The sequence below is a fragment of the Bacillus rossius genome, chromosome 1, assembly GCF_032445375.1.
Source record: "Bacillus rossius redtenbacheri isolate Brsri chromosome 1, Brsri_v3, whole genome shotgun sequence".
In the NCBI taxonomy this organism is placed as follows: domain Eukaryota; kingdom Metazoa; phylum Arthropoda; class Insecta; order Phasmatodea; family Bacillidae; genus Bacillus; species Bacillus rossius.
Genome location: NC_086330.1, coordinates 241757648 through 241772468, shown reverse-complemented (window position 1 = coordinate 241772468; position 14821 = coordinate 241757648). Strand labels below are relative to the sequence as shown.

The following is a 14821-nucleotide window of genomic DNA, read 5'->3' as shown; positions in this document are numbered from 1 at the left end:
GATGACTACAGGAAGAAACTGATTTGTGAGTTTGTCACTTTACAGGCTAAACTGTATTCCTACAAGTGTTGTTGTCATTGTTTTGTGGCCAATAACCGCATTGGCTTTGCGATTATTAGGATGCCCTGCAAGAAGACCACACAAAGAGGCTTGCAGTTAGAGCCATACTCTCGAGGCAGCACATACCCAATGGAGAGTGTACAACCAAGCTGACCATAAAGTGGATTGACGACAAGCGCATTATAAGCAAGGATGGAATTCGCATTCTAACCCACAGATATGTCGGGAGACAATTAATAAGTAATTTTTTTTGGTTGTCGGGTATATATAGTTTTCTCATGAGATTCTTTGTTGTTAAGTGATTTGTGAAAAGTCTTAATTTATTTAAATAAATTATATTTTACCTGCATACTACTTAGTATTTTATAACAAAATCTGTATTTCTCAAATAATCATGCTTAAATTGGACTCGGATAAGAGTGGAATGCTCATTTATACGCAAATATTAAAATATCTGCTTCCATGCAGCTTTTAAACACGAATACGTTAATGTGTTTTCTAGCTTACAAGAGAAAAATTTAATATATATATATATATATTTCTTGTGTGCGTGTGTATGTCACTGAACTCCTCCTAGACGCCTGGACCGATTTTGATGAAATTTTTTGTGTGAGTTCACGGGGATTCGAGGATGGTTTAGATTCACAATTGGATATTTTATCTCGATTCTGAGTTAAGAAAAAACTAAAAAAACACGCTTTAAAAGCAAAAAACGAAGCATTGTTTATAATTAGCCTCCATGGCAACGGGCTTTTGCATTGTTGTTGCCTTCTGCGTAACCATGGGAAAGGTTTTTGGTAACGGCAGTGGCGTGCCCAAGAGGAGGGGTATGTATAATGAGAAGTTACAAAATGTCCAGCGTAGAAATACTTACCGCCATATGTACATTTGGGCAGGACAATGTCTGTCTGGTCCGCTAGAAAGATATATAGAGATATATATGTAGAAAGATATAGAGAGATAGAGATATAAATAGATAGATAGAGAGAGTTAAAGAGATATACATAGATAGATAGAGAATTAGAGAGATAAAGAGAGATGCTTAGTGTACGTTTAAAAAATTACAAAAAAAATTGATTGAGGCATTGCAATGCATGCCGGGCATTATCTAGTGTATATATATATATATATGTATATATATATATATATCTTATATATAAAATTCTCGTGTCACAGTTTTCGTTGCTATACTCCTCCGAAACGGCTTGACCGATTTTGATGAAATTTTTTGTGCTTATCCGGTATCTATGAGAATCGGCCAACATCTATTTTTCATCCCCCTAAATGTTAGGGGTAGTCCACCCCTAATTTTTTTTTTATTTCCAGTTTTTGGTAGGAAATCACCATGGCAACGGCTGTTGCTTTGTTGATGCTTCATTCGTCTCTATGGCAACGGCTATTTCATTGTTAGTGCAGTCCTCATCACCGTTGAAATTTTGCAAGTACTTTAAATATCAAAAATTGCCCTTTTTTTTCAAGTATTTATATTTTACAGACTTGAAACTTCACAGTAATGTTCCTTATGTTACGCAGGATGACATTTTCCGAAAATTAGATCCCATAGCATAGGTGGTTAAAACCAGGCAACAGTGGGTACTTTGTCTGCATGAGAACAGTATTTTGCATTGTTCATGCCTTCTGCGTCTCCATGGCAACGGGCATCGCGCGGCAGTGGCGTACCCACAAGGAGGGGCATGTATAATGAGCGGCGCAAGAGTGATCTGCCTGTAGACTGCCGTAGCGAAGAACGGGTATATCAGTTGTACGTTGCGTGCACGAGTCGGGAAACCATCGGTGCTATTCATTTTTTCTCCGGTACATTATACAGCATTGTAATAAATTTTCAATGAATTTTTTATATTTACCATTACTGTAAATGGGAGATGTGGCATAATTCTTTTTCCATTAGTATAGCCGTGCGAAGCCGGGTCGGGCAGCTAGTATATATATATATATATATATATCTACTATCATGCAGCTTTAAAATACGAATACACAAACACGTTCCTGCTTACAAGAGATAATAGTGAATGGTTATTCTGAATAAGTACTCTAGAAATTTTCTGTTTCTGAATGGTGTGATGTTTTTGATGGCAGTATAAAATAAAATAAAATTTTTTGAAAGAAAAGCTATTAAAATAAATATAATCATCGCATCTGCATTGATGAGATTATTAATTTGTTAAATTAAGTATAACATATATCTTATTTTACACATATAAATCTGTTATATATATGTAATGTCTTTATGAATGAAATGACATGTCACTAAGAAATAATGTTAATCATAGCCATTAATATAAATAAAATGACTGTGACAATTAATATTTTTTTAATTAGACAATGTTTTGCATTTATTTACGAAAAATGTATGGATTTTTTTGGTTTATTCAATCCATGACATCACTGGCCACCAACATAAACTGAATGGCTGTAGACTTTAATAAATTTGCCGATATTTGTGTGTTTTTTGACGTGACAATGTCTAATAAATCGATGAACGCTGGCTGCACGCACGAAAAAGTGTCCGTAAAGCACATTTTCCGACTACGGTGTGTCCCGTTACACTCATTGTACGCTTAGCGCCGCATCTTTCTTCAACTCGATTGGAACAACCTTCGATTTGACTTTTCAATCATGTTTATGTCCTTTGAATTAGTATTATTATGTAATTTAACGATCGTCCCCCGATTTTCAGCACAATCGGTACGGTTATTTAAAAGTAATATTGAATTTTAAAATACCTTTTTTTACGAACAATGGTGTTTTACAGTTACACATAATAATTCAAATTACACCCGGGATCTATTGCACAATGTTTTAAAAAATATTGTAACACATTATAAATAATTTTGGTGTATTTGGGGTGCGTATTGTTTTATAATCGTATTATAAAATTTAAATAATTTTATTCCCCTACGGTGCTGTCATCTACGGTGACAGACGCGAACGAACGAATCGCGGTATCTAGCCGCTTCCGCGCCAACCAGGCACTCGTTAATACATATTTTCCTTTGTTTATCGAGAGGGGAGTTATTATTAATGAATTACAAATATTATTTTCGTGCCCGGGGCCACAATTGCATATCATTTTGAGCACTGGAAGACATAAAAACGTAAAATATTCTCGACGAATTTTAATCTCGGCCCCAGCGCACCACGAGCGTCTGGGTTGGAGAATAAAGCCGAAATTCTTTCTTAAACTTACTAATACTTATTTTATCAACTGTAATGGCATTTTTATTAAATTATACGTTTAGCTAATTTCACGATGAACAAACTTCGTCGTTAAATTTGTGTTATTGCGAAAAAGCGTAAAACATTCTAGACGATCTTGAAGTTAAATAGCAAACATGTATAAGAGTTATAATTAAAATAATCTATTCGTTAAAGTAATAAACATATTTCAATTAATGAGTGCAAATAAAAGTAAATGTATCAATTCAATTGTAGATTCCATTTCACTCCTTCCTTGTATCCATACAAAATAGTGATAATTCAATAAAATTATTTAATTTTATTCATAAAACTATGCAATCATTTCATTAATGTTTTGTTATGACGTTGTCACGTTAAAACTATCGTCCGTAAACTGACTTTACAGACAACCAATTTTTTTTTTTAAATTTTGTGGATATTTTGTGTATAGGCTAAAGTTCATAACAACATTGGTATTGGATAGAAACTTGACCTTAAGTCCATACATACAATGACGTACTTTAGGAATATACACCATAAAAAAAAGATGGCAGTATCCAGAAGACGAAATAAAAATGACAGTGCAATTAAATGAAAAATGCATTGCACAGGAGAGGGGTGTTCAATGATTATGTCGTTGTAACGAATAGTGCAACGCTCAGGAGTGGAATTTTTGATGATAATGTCATCTTTCACGAAAAGTATAATGCAAAGGAGTGGATTCGAATTCAAAATGGTGGTAAAAAGTATTAAATTTTTAATAAAAATTTTTTTTTCCCAAATATTTGGATAATAATTACGGATTTTATAGATGGCGGGTTTATTTTCATATTTCAAAAATGTAATATCCTATAATAAAACAAAATAATGGAATGTTGTAGAAAATAAAATGGTAGTAACCTTGATTGCCACCGCGGTCAATGGTCAATATTGAGGCCATTAAAGATGGCCGCCAAAATGACATAATCCAAGTTGGACGTCGGAAATGACTAATCCATGATGGCCGGAAGTGATACAATCCAAAATGTACGCCGTGTCTTCCTGGCTCCCCTACTGATCACCGGTGCCCCAGGACGAACCAATCCTACCTACTTGTATGGACTCAAGAGATTAGCTTTACAAGTGTAATTTATCTTCAATTGGAGTTTTCTCTTCTTGTATTGTATTCAGTTAGGTATCGTGATTTAACACCATGCCTAAGAATAATAATGACGAAGCAGATAGGATTTATTATTAAATGAAACATATGAATTAATTGCCAAAAGAGGTGCCAAAAAGTGCCTTTGAACACATGAGGGATTACAGAATGCTGATGATGGCCCCATTTTTTTTAAATATCACACTCGCTCTCTTAATATTCATAATTTTTATAATTTGTTCAGCAAAAAAATATAAATTTAACTCTTTTTCTACCTAATAAGCAAGAAATTTCACTTGTATCGCGTGTGAGCTCCATTCACACATTGTTTTTATAGGAGACATTTTCATTTTATATTTTAATCCTTCGCTCTTAACTTTCGAATGATTCGATAGTTGACTTAGTTGCTCCGGGGGTAAATTCTAGTGGCGGGTGTGGAACTACATGTGAGTCGCGTTCAGAAATTGAGTAATTGATATTGAATACAGGTCCATATAACTAAAAACATATATTTATTGTGTATATTTGTTATAGAAATTGTGTTTATAAACTTTTAAAAATGTTTTTTCAAGTGTATTTTAATAATTCAGGTTATGTTTCTGGATTTATATATTATTTGCTTCATAGCTTCCCTATTAATTAATATAATAAATTTAATTTTTTTAGCTTAACTATTGATTTTCATTATTAATTTTAATTGATCTTGTTTATTTTACTAAATTAAATAATGCATTTTATACCTATATGTGTTTATATTAATATTGAATATTGAGTATTTATTGAATGAATCTATATAACAATAAACTTCAGCATGGTTTAGTGTATTTAATCAGATAGTTGTATAACTTCTAATACTCGTACATAAGTACACACACTTGTTTTAAGAATGCTGTGCAGTTGCCACTGTGTGCGCGCTGTCCAGACGACACAGTGTGGGTGTGACGCGCAGGGCCCGCCAGGAAAGCCCGGCATGCCAGGCCTGCCCGGGGCGGACGGCGCGCCGGGCCACCCCGGCAACCAGGGCCCCGCCGGCCCCAAGGGCGACTCGGGCCCGCCCGGCCCGCAGGGCGCCCAGGGCTTCGCCGGCGCGCGCGGCGTCAAGGGCGACGAGGGCAAGCGGGGCGCGGCGGGCGACAAGGGCGACAAGGGCGACCGCGGCTCGGACGGCGAGAAGGGCGACGCCGGCAGCAAGGGCGAGCACGGGCCCGCCGGGCCGAGCGGCGCCCCGGGCCTCGAGGGCCCCGAGGGCCCCAAGGTGAGCCTTCCGAGTCCCCTGTCCCCGCGTTCCGTCTCCAGTCTGGTAGTTGTTTGCATTTGTTCATTATATTTTATTAGGGAAGAGAATAACCTTTTTATATTATTAAGGTATTACATATTACATATTATCCACACTGCATAATGGTTACAAGTTTCAAGCCCTACTTTGTGTTTTTTTTTTTGTACTTTTCTATCAGTTGCTCTGTTTTCGTGGTGTGCATACCTTTTGTTTTTAACATATTAGTTGTTTTTTTAAGTATTGTAATTTCACATGCATGAAAAGTGTTTTCGTAATAATACAATATTTATTCAGGACATCTTGTTAAAATACTATGTTCATTAAATTTTGATTTTGAAATGTAAAAAAAAAAAAAACATTTTGGTTATTATTAAAAATATTTTATATAAAATAAATAATAATTTGGTATTGATTATCATGGCAATACAAAAATTAAATGAAGTTTACGTAGAGTTAGTGCAACTGAATGCAACGAGAGCAACACTGGAAGAGCGGGTGAAGCGAGGAAGCGAGGAACGCTTGCGCAGGGCTTCGAGGGCCCGCGCGGCGAGGCGGGCCCGCCCGGCCAGCCCGGCGACAAGGGCAAGACGGGCATGCCGGGCTTCGCGGGCTACCCGGGCCAGCCGGGCGAGAAGGGCGACAAGGGCGCGGAGGGCCGCGGCGGCCCCGCCGGCGACAAGGGCGACCGGGTGAGTGGCCTCGTGTCGTGATATCACTTTGGCAATTTATGTTTCCTTAAAAATGTTTCTGGTGCAGTAAAATGTCACGCAAATGCCCATAATTATTATCACTTGTGTGCCATTTTCATCTCGCTCATAATGTAAAGCACAAAATAATATAAACAAAAAAACAAGATAAATTCACAGGAAAATGACTCATGTGTTATAAATGACAAAACCATTAAATAGCCAACATGGCATGTGAGAATGAGTTTTAAGGTGCAGTTCCACCTTACCTATATTATTTGGTGTGTTTTATACCTAGGTGCAAAGAAGCAATACGAGTGAAGCAAGTGCGTTCATTAAGCTAGCTGCCTTTCACTTCTACACAGCAACCATCTATCTTTGTTTATTTAGTACAAAAGCTTAGATGATTACTGAAAAAAAAAACCTTTATAACAAAATCAGGTTTTAAAAGGTAATTTTAAGTCCTACATTAAGGGGCCCGCCTCGTCAGGGGTGTATGTGTGTTAGTGAGGCGGGATGATAAGCGCGACGCTCGCTGGTGCTTCCAGCGCGGTATAGCCTCTAAGCGCAAGGCTCTGAACTGGCGCGCATTCGTCTCGTCGTCACAAGATAACTGTGAAATTTGAGCGGTGACCGTAACATTATATGGCGGAGAAATGAAGATAAAGGTGTTATGCAAGCCCCTTAAGTACTTTCAAGAATCTGTACTGATTGTTTTATGCCTAAAAATTACTCTGAAAACACGCGTTTTAGGCATTTTAACGCTTCTAAAAATACAGTTTAAAAACTTAATCCGAAATTAAAAGTACTTTTCGGTCCTCAGCGAACTCTTAAATGCTATTCGTAAATAGGCCCCACTCGGATATCTTGAGTAGTTTTGAAATCGCGTTGTTTTTCCTGAAGCTCTGCACACCGTATGTGTGCCCAGGTAGGCGGGCCCCTTAAATAAATAATTTTTGTTTTAAACTACTGCTGGGAAATTTTTATTTTCAACATTACATTTTAAGAAATAATAAAACACATTCGGAGATTCTTTTCTTTTACTTGTCAAAACCTTTTATTATTCACAACATGTTTATAAAGAAGTTAAAAATTCTGCCGAGAATATATGCAAAAATTATATTTGACCAATGGACCACTTACAGATAAATTTAAATAGCATTTTAGTTGAAATAAAATATTAAAGTCCGATCAAAATTATTTCAGTGTTGTGGTTATTCTAGTAAAGAAGATAAACTTATTTCTTCCCTAGCTGTAGAACATCATGACACCTTGGAACACGCCGCAGACACTGGGGACTGATAGAAGCTAGTGGATGGGAAGACAGCCGCGAAAGCTGTTGAAACACAGGGAACCCAAGACCTCTGCATCACAGAAATGCAGTGTTACTCACAAATAACTAAAACACAAAATAACGACAAATAGTCGTTGCTTAAAGGGGAGGGAGTACAATTTCAATTTAAATAATTAAATTCATCTACGAATTAAGATGACTCGAATTATGCCTTCAATACAATAGAAGAAGATGGATATGAAACCCGGGAAAAAAACAAGGTTGCCATGTTGGTGCAGAGCACAACACACGCGTGAGGTGACCAGTAAAACTTCTTATGTTAAAGAATGAAGTCTTTTTAGAATATATTTAATCTATTGACTACAAGATAAACAGAAAAATATTTGAGCGAGTAATTCAGTACTCGCCAGTGATGTGTAAACATCTAACCACAGTAACGAGAAAATTCATGTTTTTCATGTTGAAAAAAATTTTTATAATAAGAAACTTGAACATGATTTTTAACGTAAGATTCATTGAAATAATGCTGTACCTGTTAAATATACGAAAAGTATTAATTTAAGAGAAAAAAGCAAAAATTTTTACTCTTTTTAAAACCTAACTGTAACAATGTGTAACAAGATGGTACTACTGATTCCTCAGGCTAACTGAACAAGAGTTTACGTTGAGGGTGAAATGTTAGCATGCATTATAAATACAATGAAATCATCGCGCTATTCACAACATTAATAAAACAGGTTGAAATTCCAATGCGCATGCATGCAGAAACTGGTATAGCCACGAGCCAAAGTCAAGATAGCGGACCTACGTGTGACAAAAATCACCCGTATATATTAACTTGCACGATCATCGGGTGATGTAGGTACTACCCACATTGGTGTCCTAAAATAAACTTTATGGTACCTAGTGGAACTATCCTGGAATACATTTTGTGACCTTCAATATTCATAACAAGATATAATCATGACTTAAAAAACCAATATAATTTATTTTTCTGGAAAATTGTGTTAGAAAAAATATGGCTTTAAAGATTTTTAACAACTTGTTGGTTTTCTAAATTATTTCAAATATGGCGCTATATCTTAAATATTTTTCACACTAAAAGCTGGAGTCCAATAGATAGGTACATTAAAACAAAATTACCTGACACCTTTTTTAACTCACATTATAACATTAAGTATTTGCTCAAATGACAGAATTAAGTCTTTTAATATTTCTTTCAAACAAACCTTAACGTTATTGAGCTGATTCTACATTGAATATTTAACAGTATAATTTCCGTCACGAAATTCTTCTCTTTAACATGGCATGGAATAAAATGTAGGCTCACTATTGGTTGTATCTCTACAATATGACAAATGCTGTGCTACCTCTACATTTTATAGTTAACTAAGGATTGTCAAAATTGTAATACAAATTTTGAAGTTGTCATTATTATATTTTATGACCATAAATTATAAGAATTTATTAAAGGATAGTTGTACAATTATAAAGTTTAGTTAGGCACAACAATCGTATAGTACATCCCCCGATGTTCGTGAAAGTAAATATTTTCTAATGAATCAGGTGGGTTCGCCATTTTTCCGATATTTGTGAGAATTTCACAGATGGCAGCACCGTGTTACACAATTCCGTTCCAAGCGACTTCTGTTCCATTCACGAAATTACTCCTACCAAATGTACACCGAGAGCTAAGATGTTCCATGAACAGCCGAAAACAAGACACACCGACGAGCAAAGAGATGAAGAAACAGTTGTCAAAGCGGCGCCGGGGCGTGTTACGGACGCCGAACAGCGAATTGATACATCACTGAGAGACAAAAATAACGCTGTAATTCACGTGCATATTCTCTGAGAAAGGTTTTAGAGCTAAATAAGAGATTTTAGTGTTACATTTAGGAGTTATAAAACGAAAATTGCTGATGTAGTGTATGTGAAAAGTCAGAAATTTTCAGTCTTGCAGGAAAGTATTTAGGCGTGGGTAGCGCGGGTAAGATTTGCTCGGGCAGAGCACAAGCTGCGCTGGCAATGCGTGGGCGGGAAAGTGGCGTGAGGTTGGGGCCCAGCAGCATAGGAAATGCTGTGAACAGCTCTGACAAAAATGAGAACATGAAGCTACCGATGACTAGCGAGAGTGCCCTAGTGTCAAAAGCAAATTTCAAAACGAAGGCTTGAAATAAGAAAATTGAAACACCCTAAAATTTAATTTCCATTATAAAATTACAAAATTAATAGTCAGACTCCATGAAAAATTTAAAATTTACAAGTCACATAAAAATTGCTGGTAAGTAGCACAACATACATATCTTTCCAATGGTGTACAGTCTTTCCATCGTGCTGAAAGGTTTTACGGCCATGTTGCCGTTTTTTGCTTCACCTGACAAATCAAATCATATCTTCGCAATTTAATAGTTTAACACCGTAAAATTTTAACTTGATAAGCGTTAAAACCTTTAAATATTGTCCCTATATAGTATTTCAGGTCAATTAAAAAAACAGCAGAAATACTGGTACAGGCAAAATTTCTAAAATTCCATCAAAAATCGTGCCTGAGAACGAAATATTTAGTAGTTTTGCTATTATAGGTTAGATTGCTTAGACTGTTCACGCCCCTTACTGTGACGGATAGATGGGCTCCTAATGCAGTGAGGCTCGCAATAGAGATGGCATGGAATGACAATATCAAATGTACTTCGCATCAGTCTCGCGCATGTAGGAATGTGTGGTGTGTCGGTGTGTATGCTTCCCACTGTTGCTTATTGCTATGTTGTTTTCATCCAGGGTAGCCCCGGCCAGCAAGGAGAAAGAGGCGAGCCAGGACCCAGGGTGAGTGACTGCCCTTCCAGCAGCCTGCTGACCGGATCCTTGTCCGCCACCTGCCTCGCTCCTTCCTCTCCTCGCTCCTCTATACCCCCTCATCGCTCCTCGCTCCTTACTCTCCTCGCTCCTCTCTTCCCCCTCCTCACTCCACGCTCCTTCCTCTCCTTGCTCCACGCTCCTTCCTCTCCTTGCTCCTCTCTACCCCCTCATCGCTCCTCGCTCCTTCCTCTCCTCGCTCCTCTATACCCCCTCATCGCTCCTCGCTCCTTACTCTCCTCGCTCCTCTCTACCCCCTCCTCACTCCACGCTCCTTCCTCTCCTTGCTCCTCTCTACCCCCTCCTCACTTCACGCTCCTTCCTCTCCTTGCTCCTCACTCCTTCCTCTCCTTGCTCCACGCTCCTTCCTCTCCTTGCTCCTCTCTACCGCCTCATCGCTCCTCGCTCCTTCCTCTCCTCGCTCCTCTATACCCCCTCATCGCTCCTCGCTCCTTCCTCTCCTTGCTCCTCTCTTCCCCTCATTGCTCCTCGCTCCTTACTCTCCTCGCTCCTCTCTTCCCCCTCCTCACTCCACGCTCCTTCCTCTCCTTGCTCCTCATTCCTTCCTCTCCTTGCTCCTCGCTCCTTCCTCTCCTCGCTCCTCGCTCCTTACTCTCCTCGCTCCTCTCTTCCCCCTCCTCACTCCACGCTTCTTCCTCTCCTTGCTCCACGCTCCTTCCTCTCGCATTCCAGACTCATGAACCCTGCGAGTCACGTGTCCACGGACAACATTTGGGCTCGTCCAAAAACTGTAGATCCTGTTCCAGTACTAATGTCTTTACACTAGTGTGTTTGGTAAAATTTCCATCTAACAGCATTTAAAACAAAATTAAAAGAATTTCACATAACCAATCAACCAAAATAAAAATTAAAATTATCATTCTCATCGTGCTTATAGTTATATCTTAAAAAATAATGAGCTATTTTATAAATGGCTTGACTTAATGTTTTAATTGATATGTTTGTAATTCCTAATGACTACGGTGTTTATATTTTATTGCTTTTTATAACTAGTTTTATCTATGAATTAATACATACACCATTGTTACTCAGCCCAAAATGTGGCAAAAGCTAAATTTTTTTACATAATCAAACATGCATATGATTATAAGATACGATTGCAGTTTACTTTTTGATAACCCCAAAACCATATTTACTGTAGTTTTACTCCGGGTTTATCTTCTATCACTTTATTCTTCTCTATTGAGTTATTTTCTATGAAACTCGGCTCTTAACGATGCGGATAGCTTTTGTGAACCATTATTGTCACCTACATGTATACCGGTGACAAGATATGCTAACACAAACGAAGAATTAACCTATGATATAGCTTAATTATTTGGGCCAACGGTTTGGATTGGAGCTGTAATTCAATTTTTAAATTTAACAATATATTTACAATCACTATAGCTAAATAAGTTTGTATAAATTTTACAAAAAAAGTTTTTACATTTATAAGCTTAAATACATGTTTTGTCAATTAAATATATATATATTAATTTCCTCCATCCTAAATATTTGTATTTATTTTCAGGTTTATAAATAATACAGTGAATTATTCAGTTGAAATCATGGTGGTGCTTTTCAGCTGTGTTCAAAACAATTAAGAGAATAAATGTTTAAAAAAAGATTTTTCTCCTTACTTATTGATGTACTGAGGCTAGATATAATCAATTCTCAAAATTGTTGCCAGAATTAGTATTTGTGGGGAGAAAATAGTATTTATTAATATAGAAATATTATGAAAAACATACAATTAAAAACTGCACTTCCTAAATTTCTGTTCTTACGTTCAAGAATAAAGCTGTAAAAACTTAAAGTTAAATATACTTTATATTTAATTTGCATGTTTTACATATTCACGTAATTATTCATTAAAAATTAATATTGTATCAAATGTTTAGTGCGCTTACTAACAAATGTGTCTGCTGCGTGTAAGCTAGCCGTATGACGGTGTGACGGTGTGACGGTGTGACGGCCTGTCCACAGGGCTTCAGGGGGTCCAGAGGAAGGCGAGGATTGGAGGGAGTGCCTGGTCCTAAGGTGAGTTGCTGCTGCTAACATCACATCTCATACTTTCACGACAACGTTCATTTGTTTTTTGTTCTTTTTAATAATTTTTTTTAATCATCATCATTAATAGAGGTAACGTTTGTGGTGCCTCTTTAAGCTAACCTGAATATTAAATATTTACATAAATAACCATATTACAACTATAATACAGTTGATAAGTAAAAATTTCCCAAAACCATGTGTTATTAAAATTATTATAAAAATTACAGAATGACTGCAATTAAGGAAAAAGTAAACGAACATTCAGCGGTCCCATCATTTCATGCTGATGTCGTAAGTGACTCGGTAAGTATTAACAATGAAAAGATTCGTTATGCGTGTTTTTAAGTAATACTATGGGAAATGTAATATTACAGGACTTGAACATCATCATTCGCGGAGCCAACGCTTGAATTACTTTTCAATACTGGTAACACATGGAATTTAATATTTATAAAGAAAAAGATTTATCCTAGTGTCGGTGACTACAAAGCTTTATAAGTATACCATTAATACGGTAATTAGTTTTAAATAAAATAACTTTTTGAACATGAAAACAGATTTTTAGTTTTTAGCGTGATGAATTTACTTTGTTTACAATGGAACTTAAACTTTCTTAAAAAAGGGTTAATTTTTAGACATAAACTGCACTGAACTAACAAGCCGTTCATAACAGTTCGCCAAAAAAAAAAAACAGCGCAAGTCTTATAATAATAGCCGACAAACTATCTGGAAAGCAGTGCCGGGTTTGCGCGATGCAGCGAGGCACCAACTTGGTTTCAGGGCGACACAGGGCAGCCAGGGCCTCCAGGGCCTCAAGGAGACAACGGACCCCAAGGGCCCGAGGGACCCAGAGGCTTTGCGGGACCGCCAGGTCCCCCTGGGTCTAGCGGCAAGGACGGTGTCCAAGGACCTCCTGGAGAGAGAGGCCCGCCGGTAAGGACGTCGACATGGCGACTTCCACATGAATTTCCACTCAGCAAGTGTAGTTCGTGGTGGAAATTGTAATTACTGATTCATCTAAAAGAAATGCAGAACTTATAGAAAAAAAAAGTGATCTTACGCCCTTGGCAATCTAATTTAAAGTGCATATTGTCAAATTATTATAGTTTAATTAAAAGAAATAGTTAAATGATTTGATTGTTTTGGTTAATTTGAATTAAATTTTTCATAATATCACAAAACAAACATAATAAGGCAAAAATATATTCGTTCAATCTTCTATTTATTAATTTACAAGAATTTATAGTATTTTAATCTTCGTATTTAATTTATAAAAGCAATTTTCAATAAACATAAATATTTATGGTATCTTAACATTGATAAATTTGACAGAATAGTACGGACCTATTAATTGTTGTGGTTTATTTATCTCTATTATATTTTTTATTTAATTTTTGTGGTTGATTCTTGGTAGGTTTCCTAAGAGATTGTTAATGAGCACGTTTGAAAAAAAAAATAGTTTGTTTCGTTGTAAGTAACCAATTTTAAAGTTTCGTTGCATCTTGGGAAACTGCCGTTTGAGAAGTAAATTATGGAGTTTTTATAATATTCATCAATTTAAAAATGTTCTTTAATTGCAATTCTTGGTGCCCAATGGCTTGAAAGCTTACAAGATGGATGTTGCCCTTGACTCGAAGAAGAATGAAGAATACATAGGCAGGTGGTGTGTTGCAGGGCGAGCCGGGGCCTCTGGGCCCGACGGGCGCTCCGGGCGTGGTGGGGCCGCCCGGGCCCACGGGCGAGCCCGGCCCGGTGGGCGAGCCCGGTCCGCCGGGTCACCCGGGCGTGCCGGGCGAGGCGGGGCAGCCGGGCGAGGCGGGCAAGGAGGGCCAGCCCGGCCCCGCGGGGCCCCAGGGCAAGCCGGGGCCTCCGGGGGGACCCGGGCTGCCGGGCTTCCCGGGCGAGCGGGGCATGTCGGGACTGCCGGTGAGTGCCTGTGCTCTACCACCACACCCATATAGTTTCTATTCTTTTAGCTATCACATTAAAAATCGTATGAACTTTTGAGAAGGTTTACTTTACCAATTTGTCACTCCCCATGTTTTTGTTTGTACATCTTGCCTTCAAATAAATTAGTGACTATTTTTTCTATAATCATTAAATCTAAATAACTATGAATATGTAATTTTTTTTGTTATTTACCAACATTATGTGGGAAAATTTAAGGTAACTGGTCCCAGAATTCCATATTAGCTATCTGGAAACTCTGATTCCACTCAAACACAATGTTTTTTCCTAGAATATGTATTGGTTTTATT

The 14821-nt window shown here is 37.5% G+C and overlaps 1 protein-coding gene across 2 annotated transcripts in view; it reads left to right on the top strand.

Annotated features, from left to right (window-relative positions):
• LOC134527420 (collagen alpha-1(V) chain-like) overlaps nucleotides 1-14821 on the top strand; it is a 311179-nt gene that overhangs the window by 194283 nt on the left and 102075 nt on the right. For both annotated transcript variants that reach the window (XR_010074189.1, XM_063360093.1), the window contains exons 12-17: nucleotides 5346-5651; nucleotides 6200-6361; nucleotides 10434-10478; nucleotides 12498-12551; nucleotides 13344-13496; nucleotides 14238-14489. Coding sequence is in view for 1 of the 2 variants with exons in the window: in XM_063360093.1 (XP_063216163.1) it covers nucleotides 5346-5651; nucleotides 6200-6361; nucleotides 10434-10478; nucleotides 12498-12551; nucleotides 13344-13496; nucleotides 14238-14489 (972 nt within the window). In the remaining variant the exon portion in view is untranslated. The remainder of the gene's footprint in view (nucleotides 1-5345; nucleotides 5652-6199; nucleotides 6362-10433; nucleotides 10479-12497; nucleotides 12552-13343; nucleotides 13497-14237; nucleotides 14490-14821) is intronic.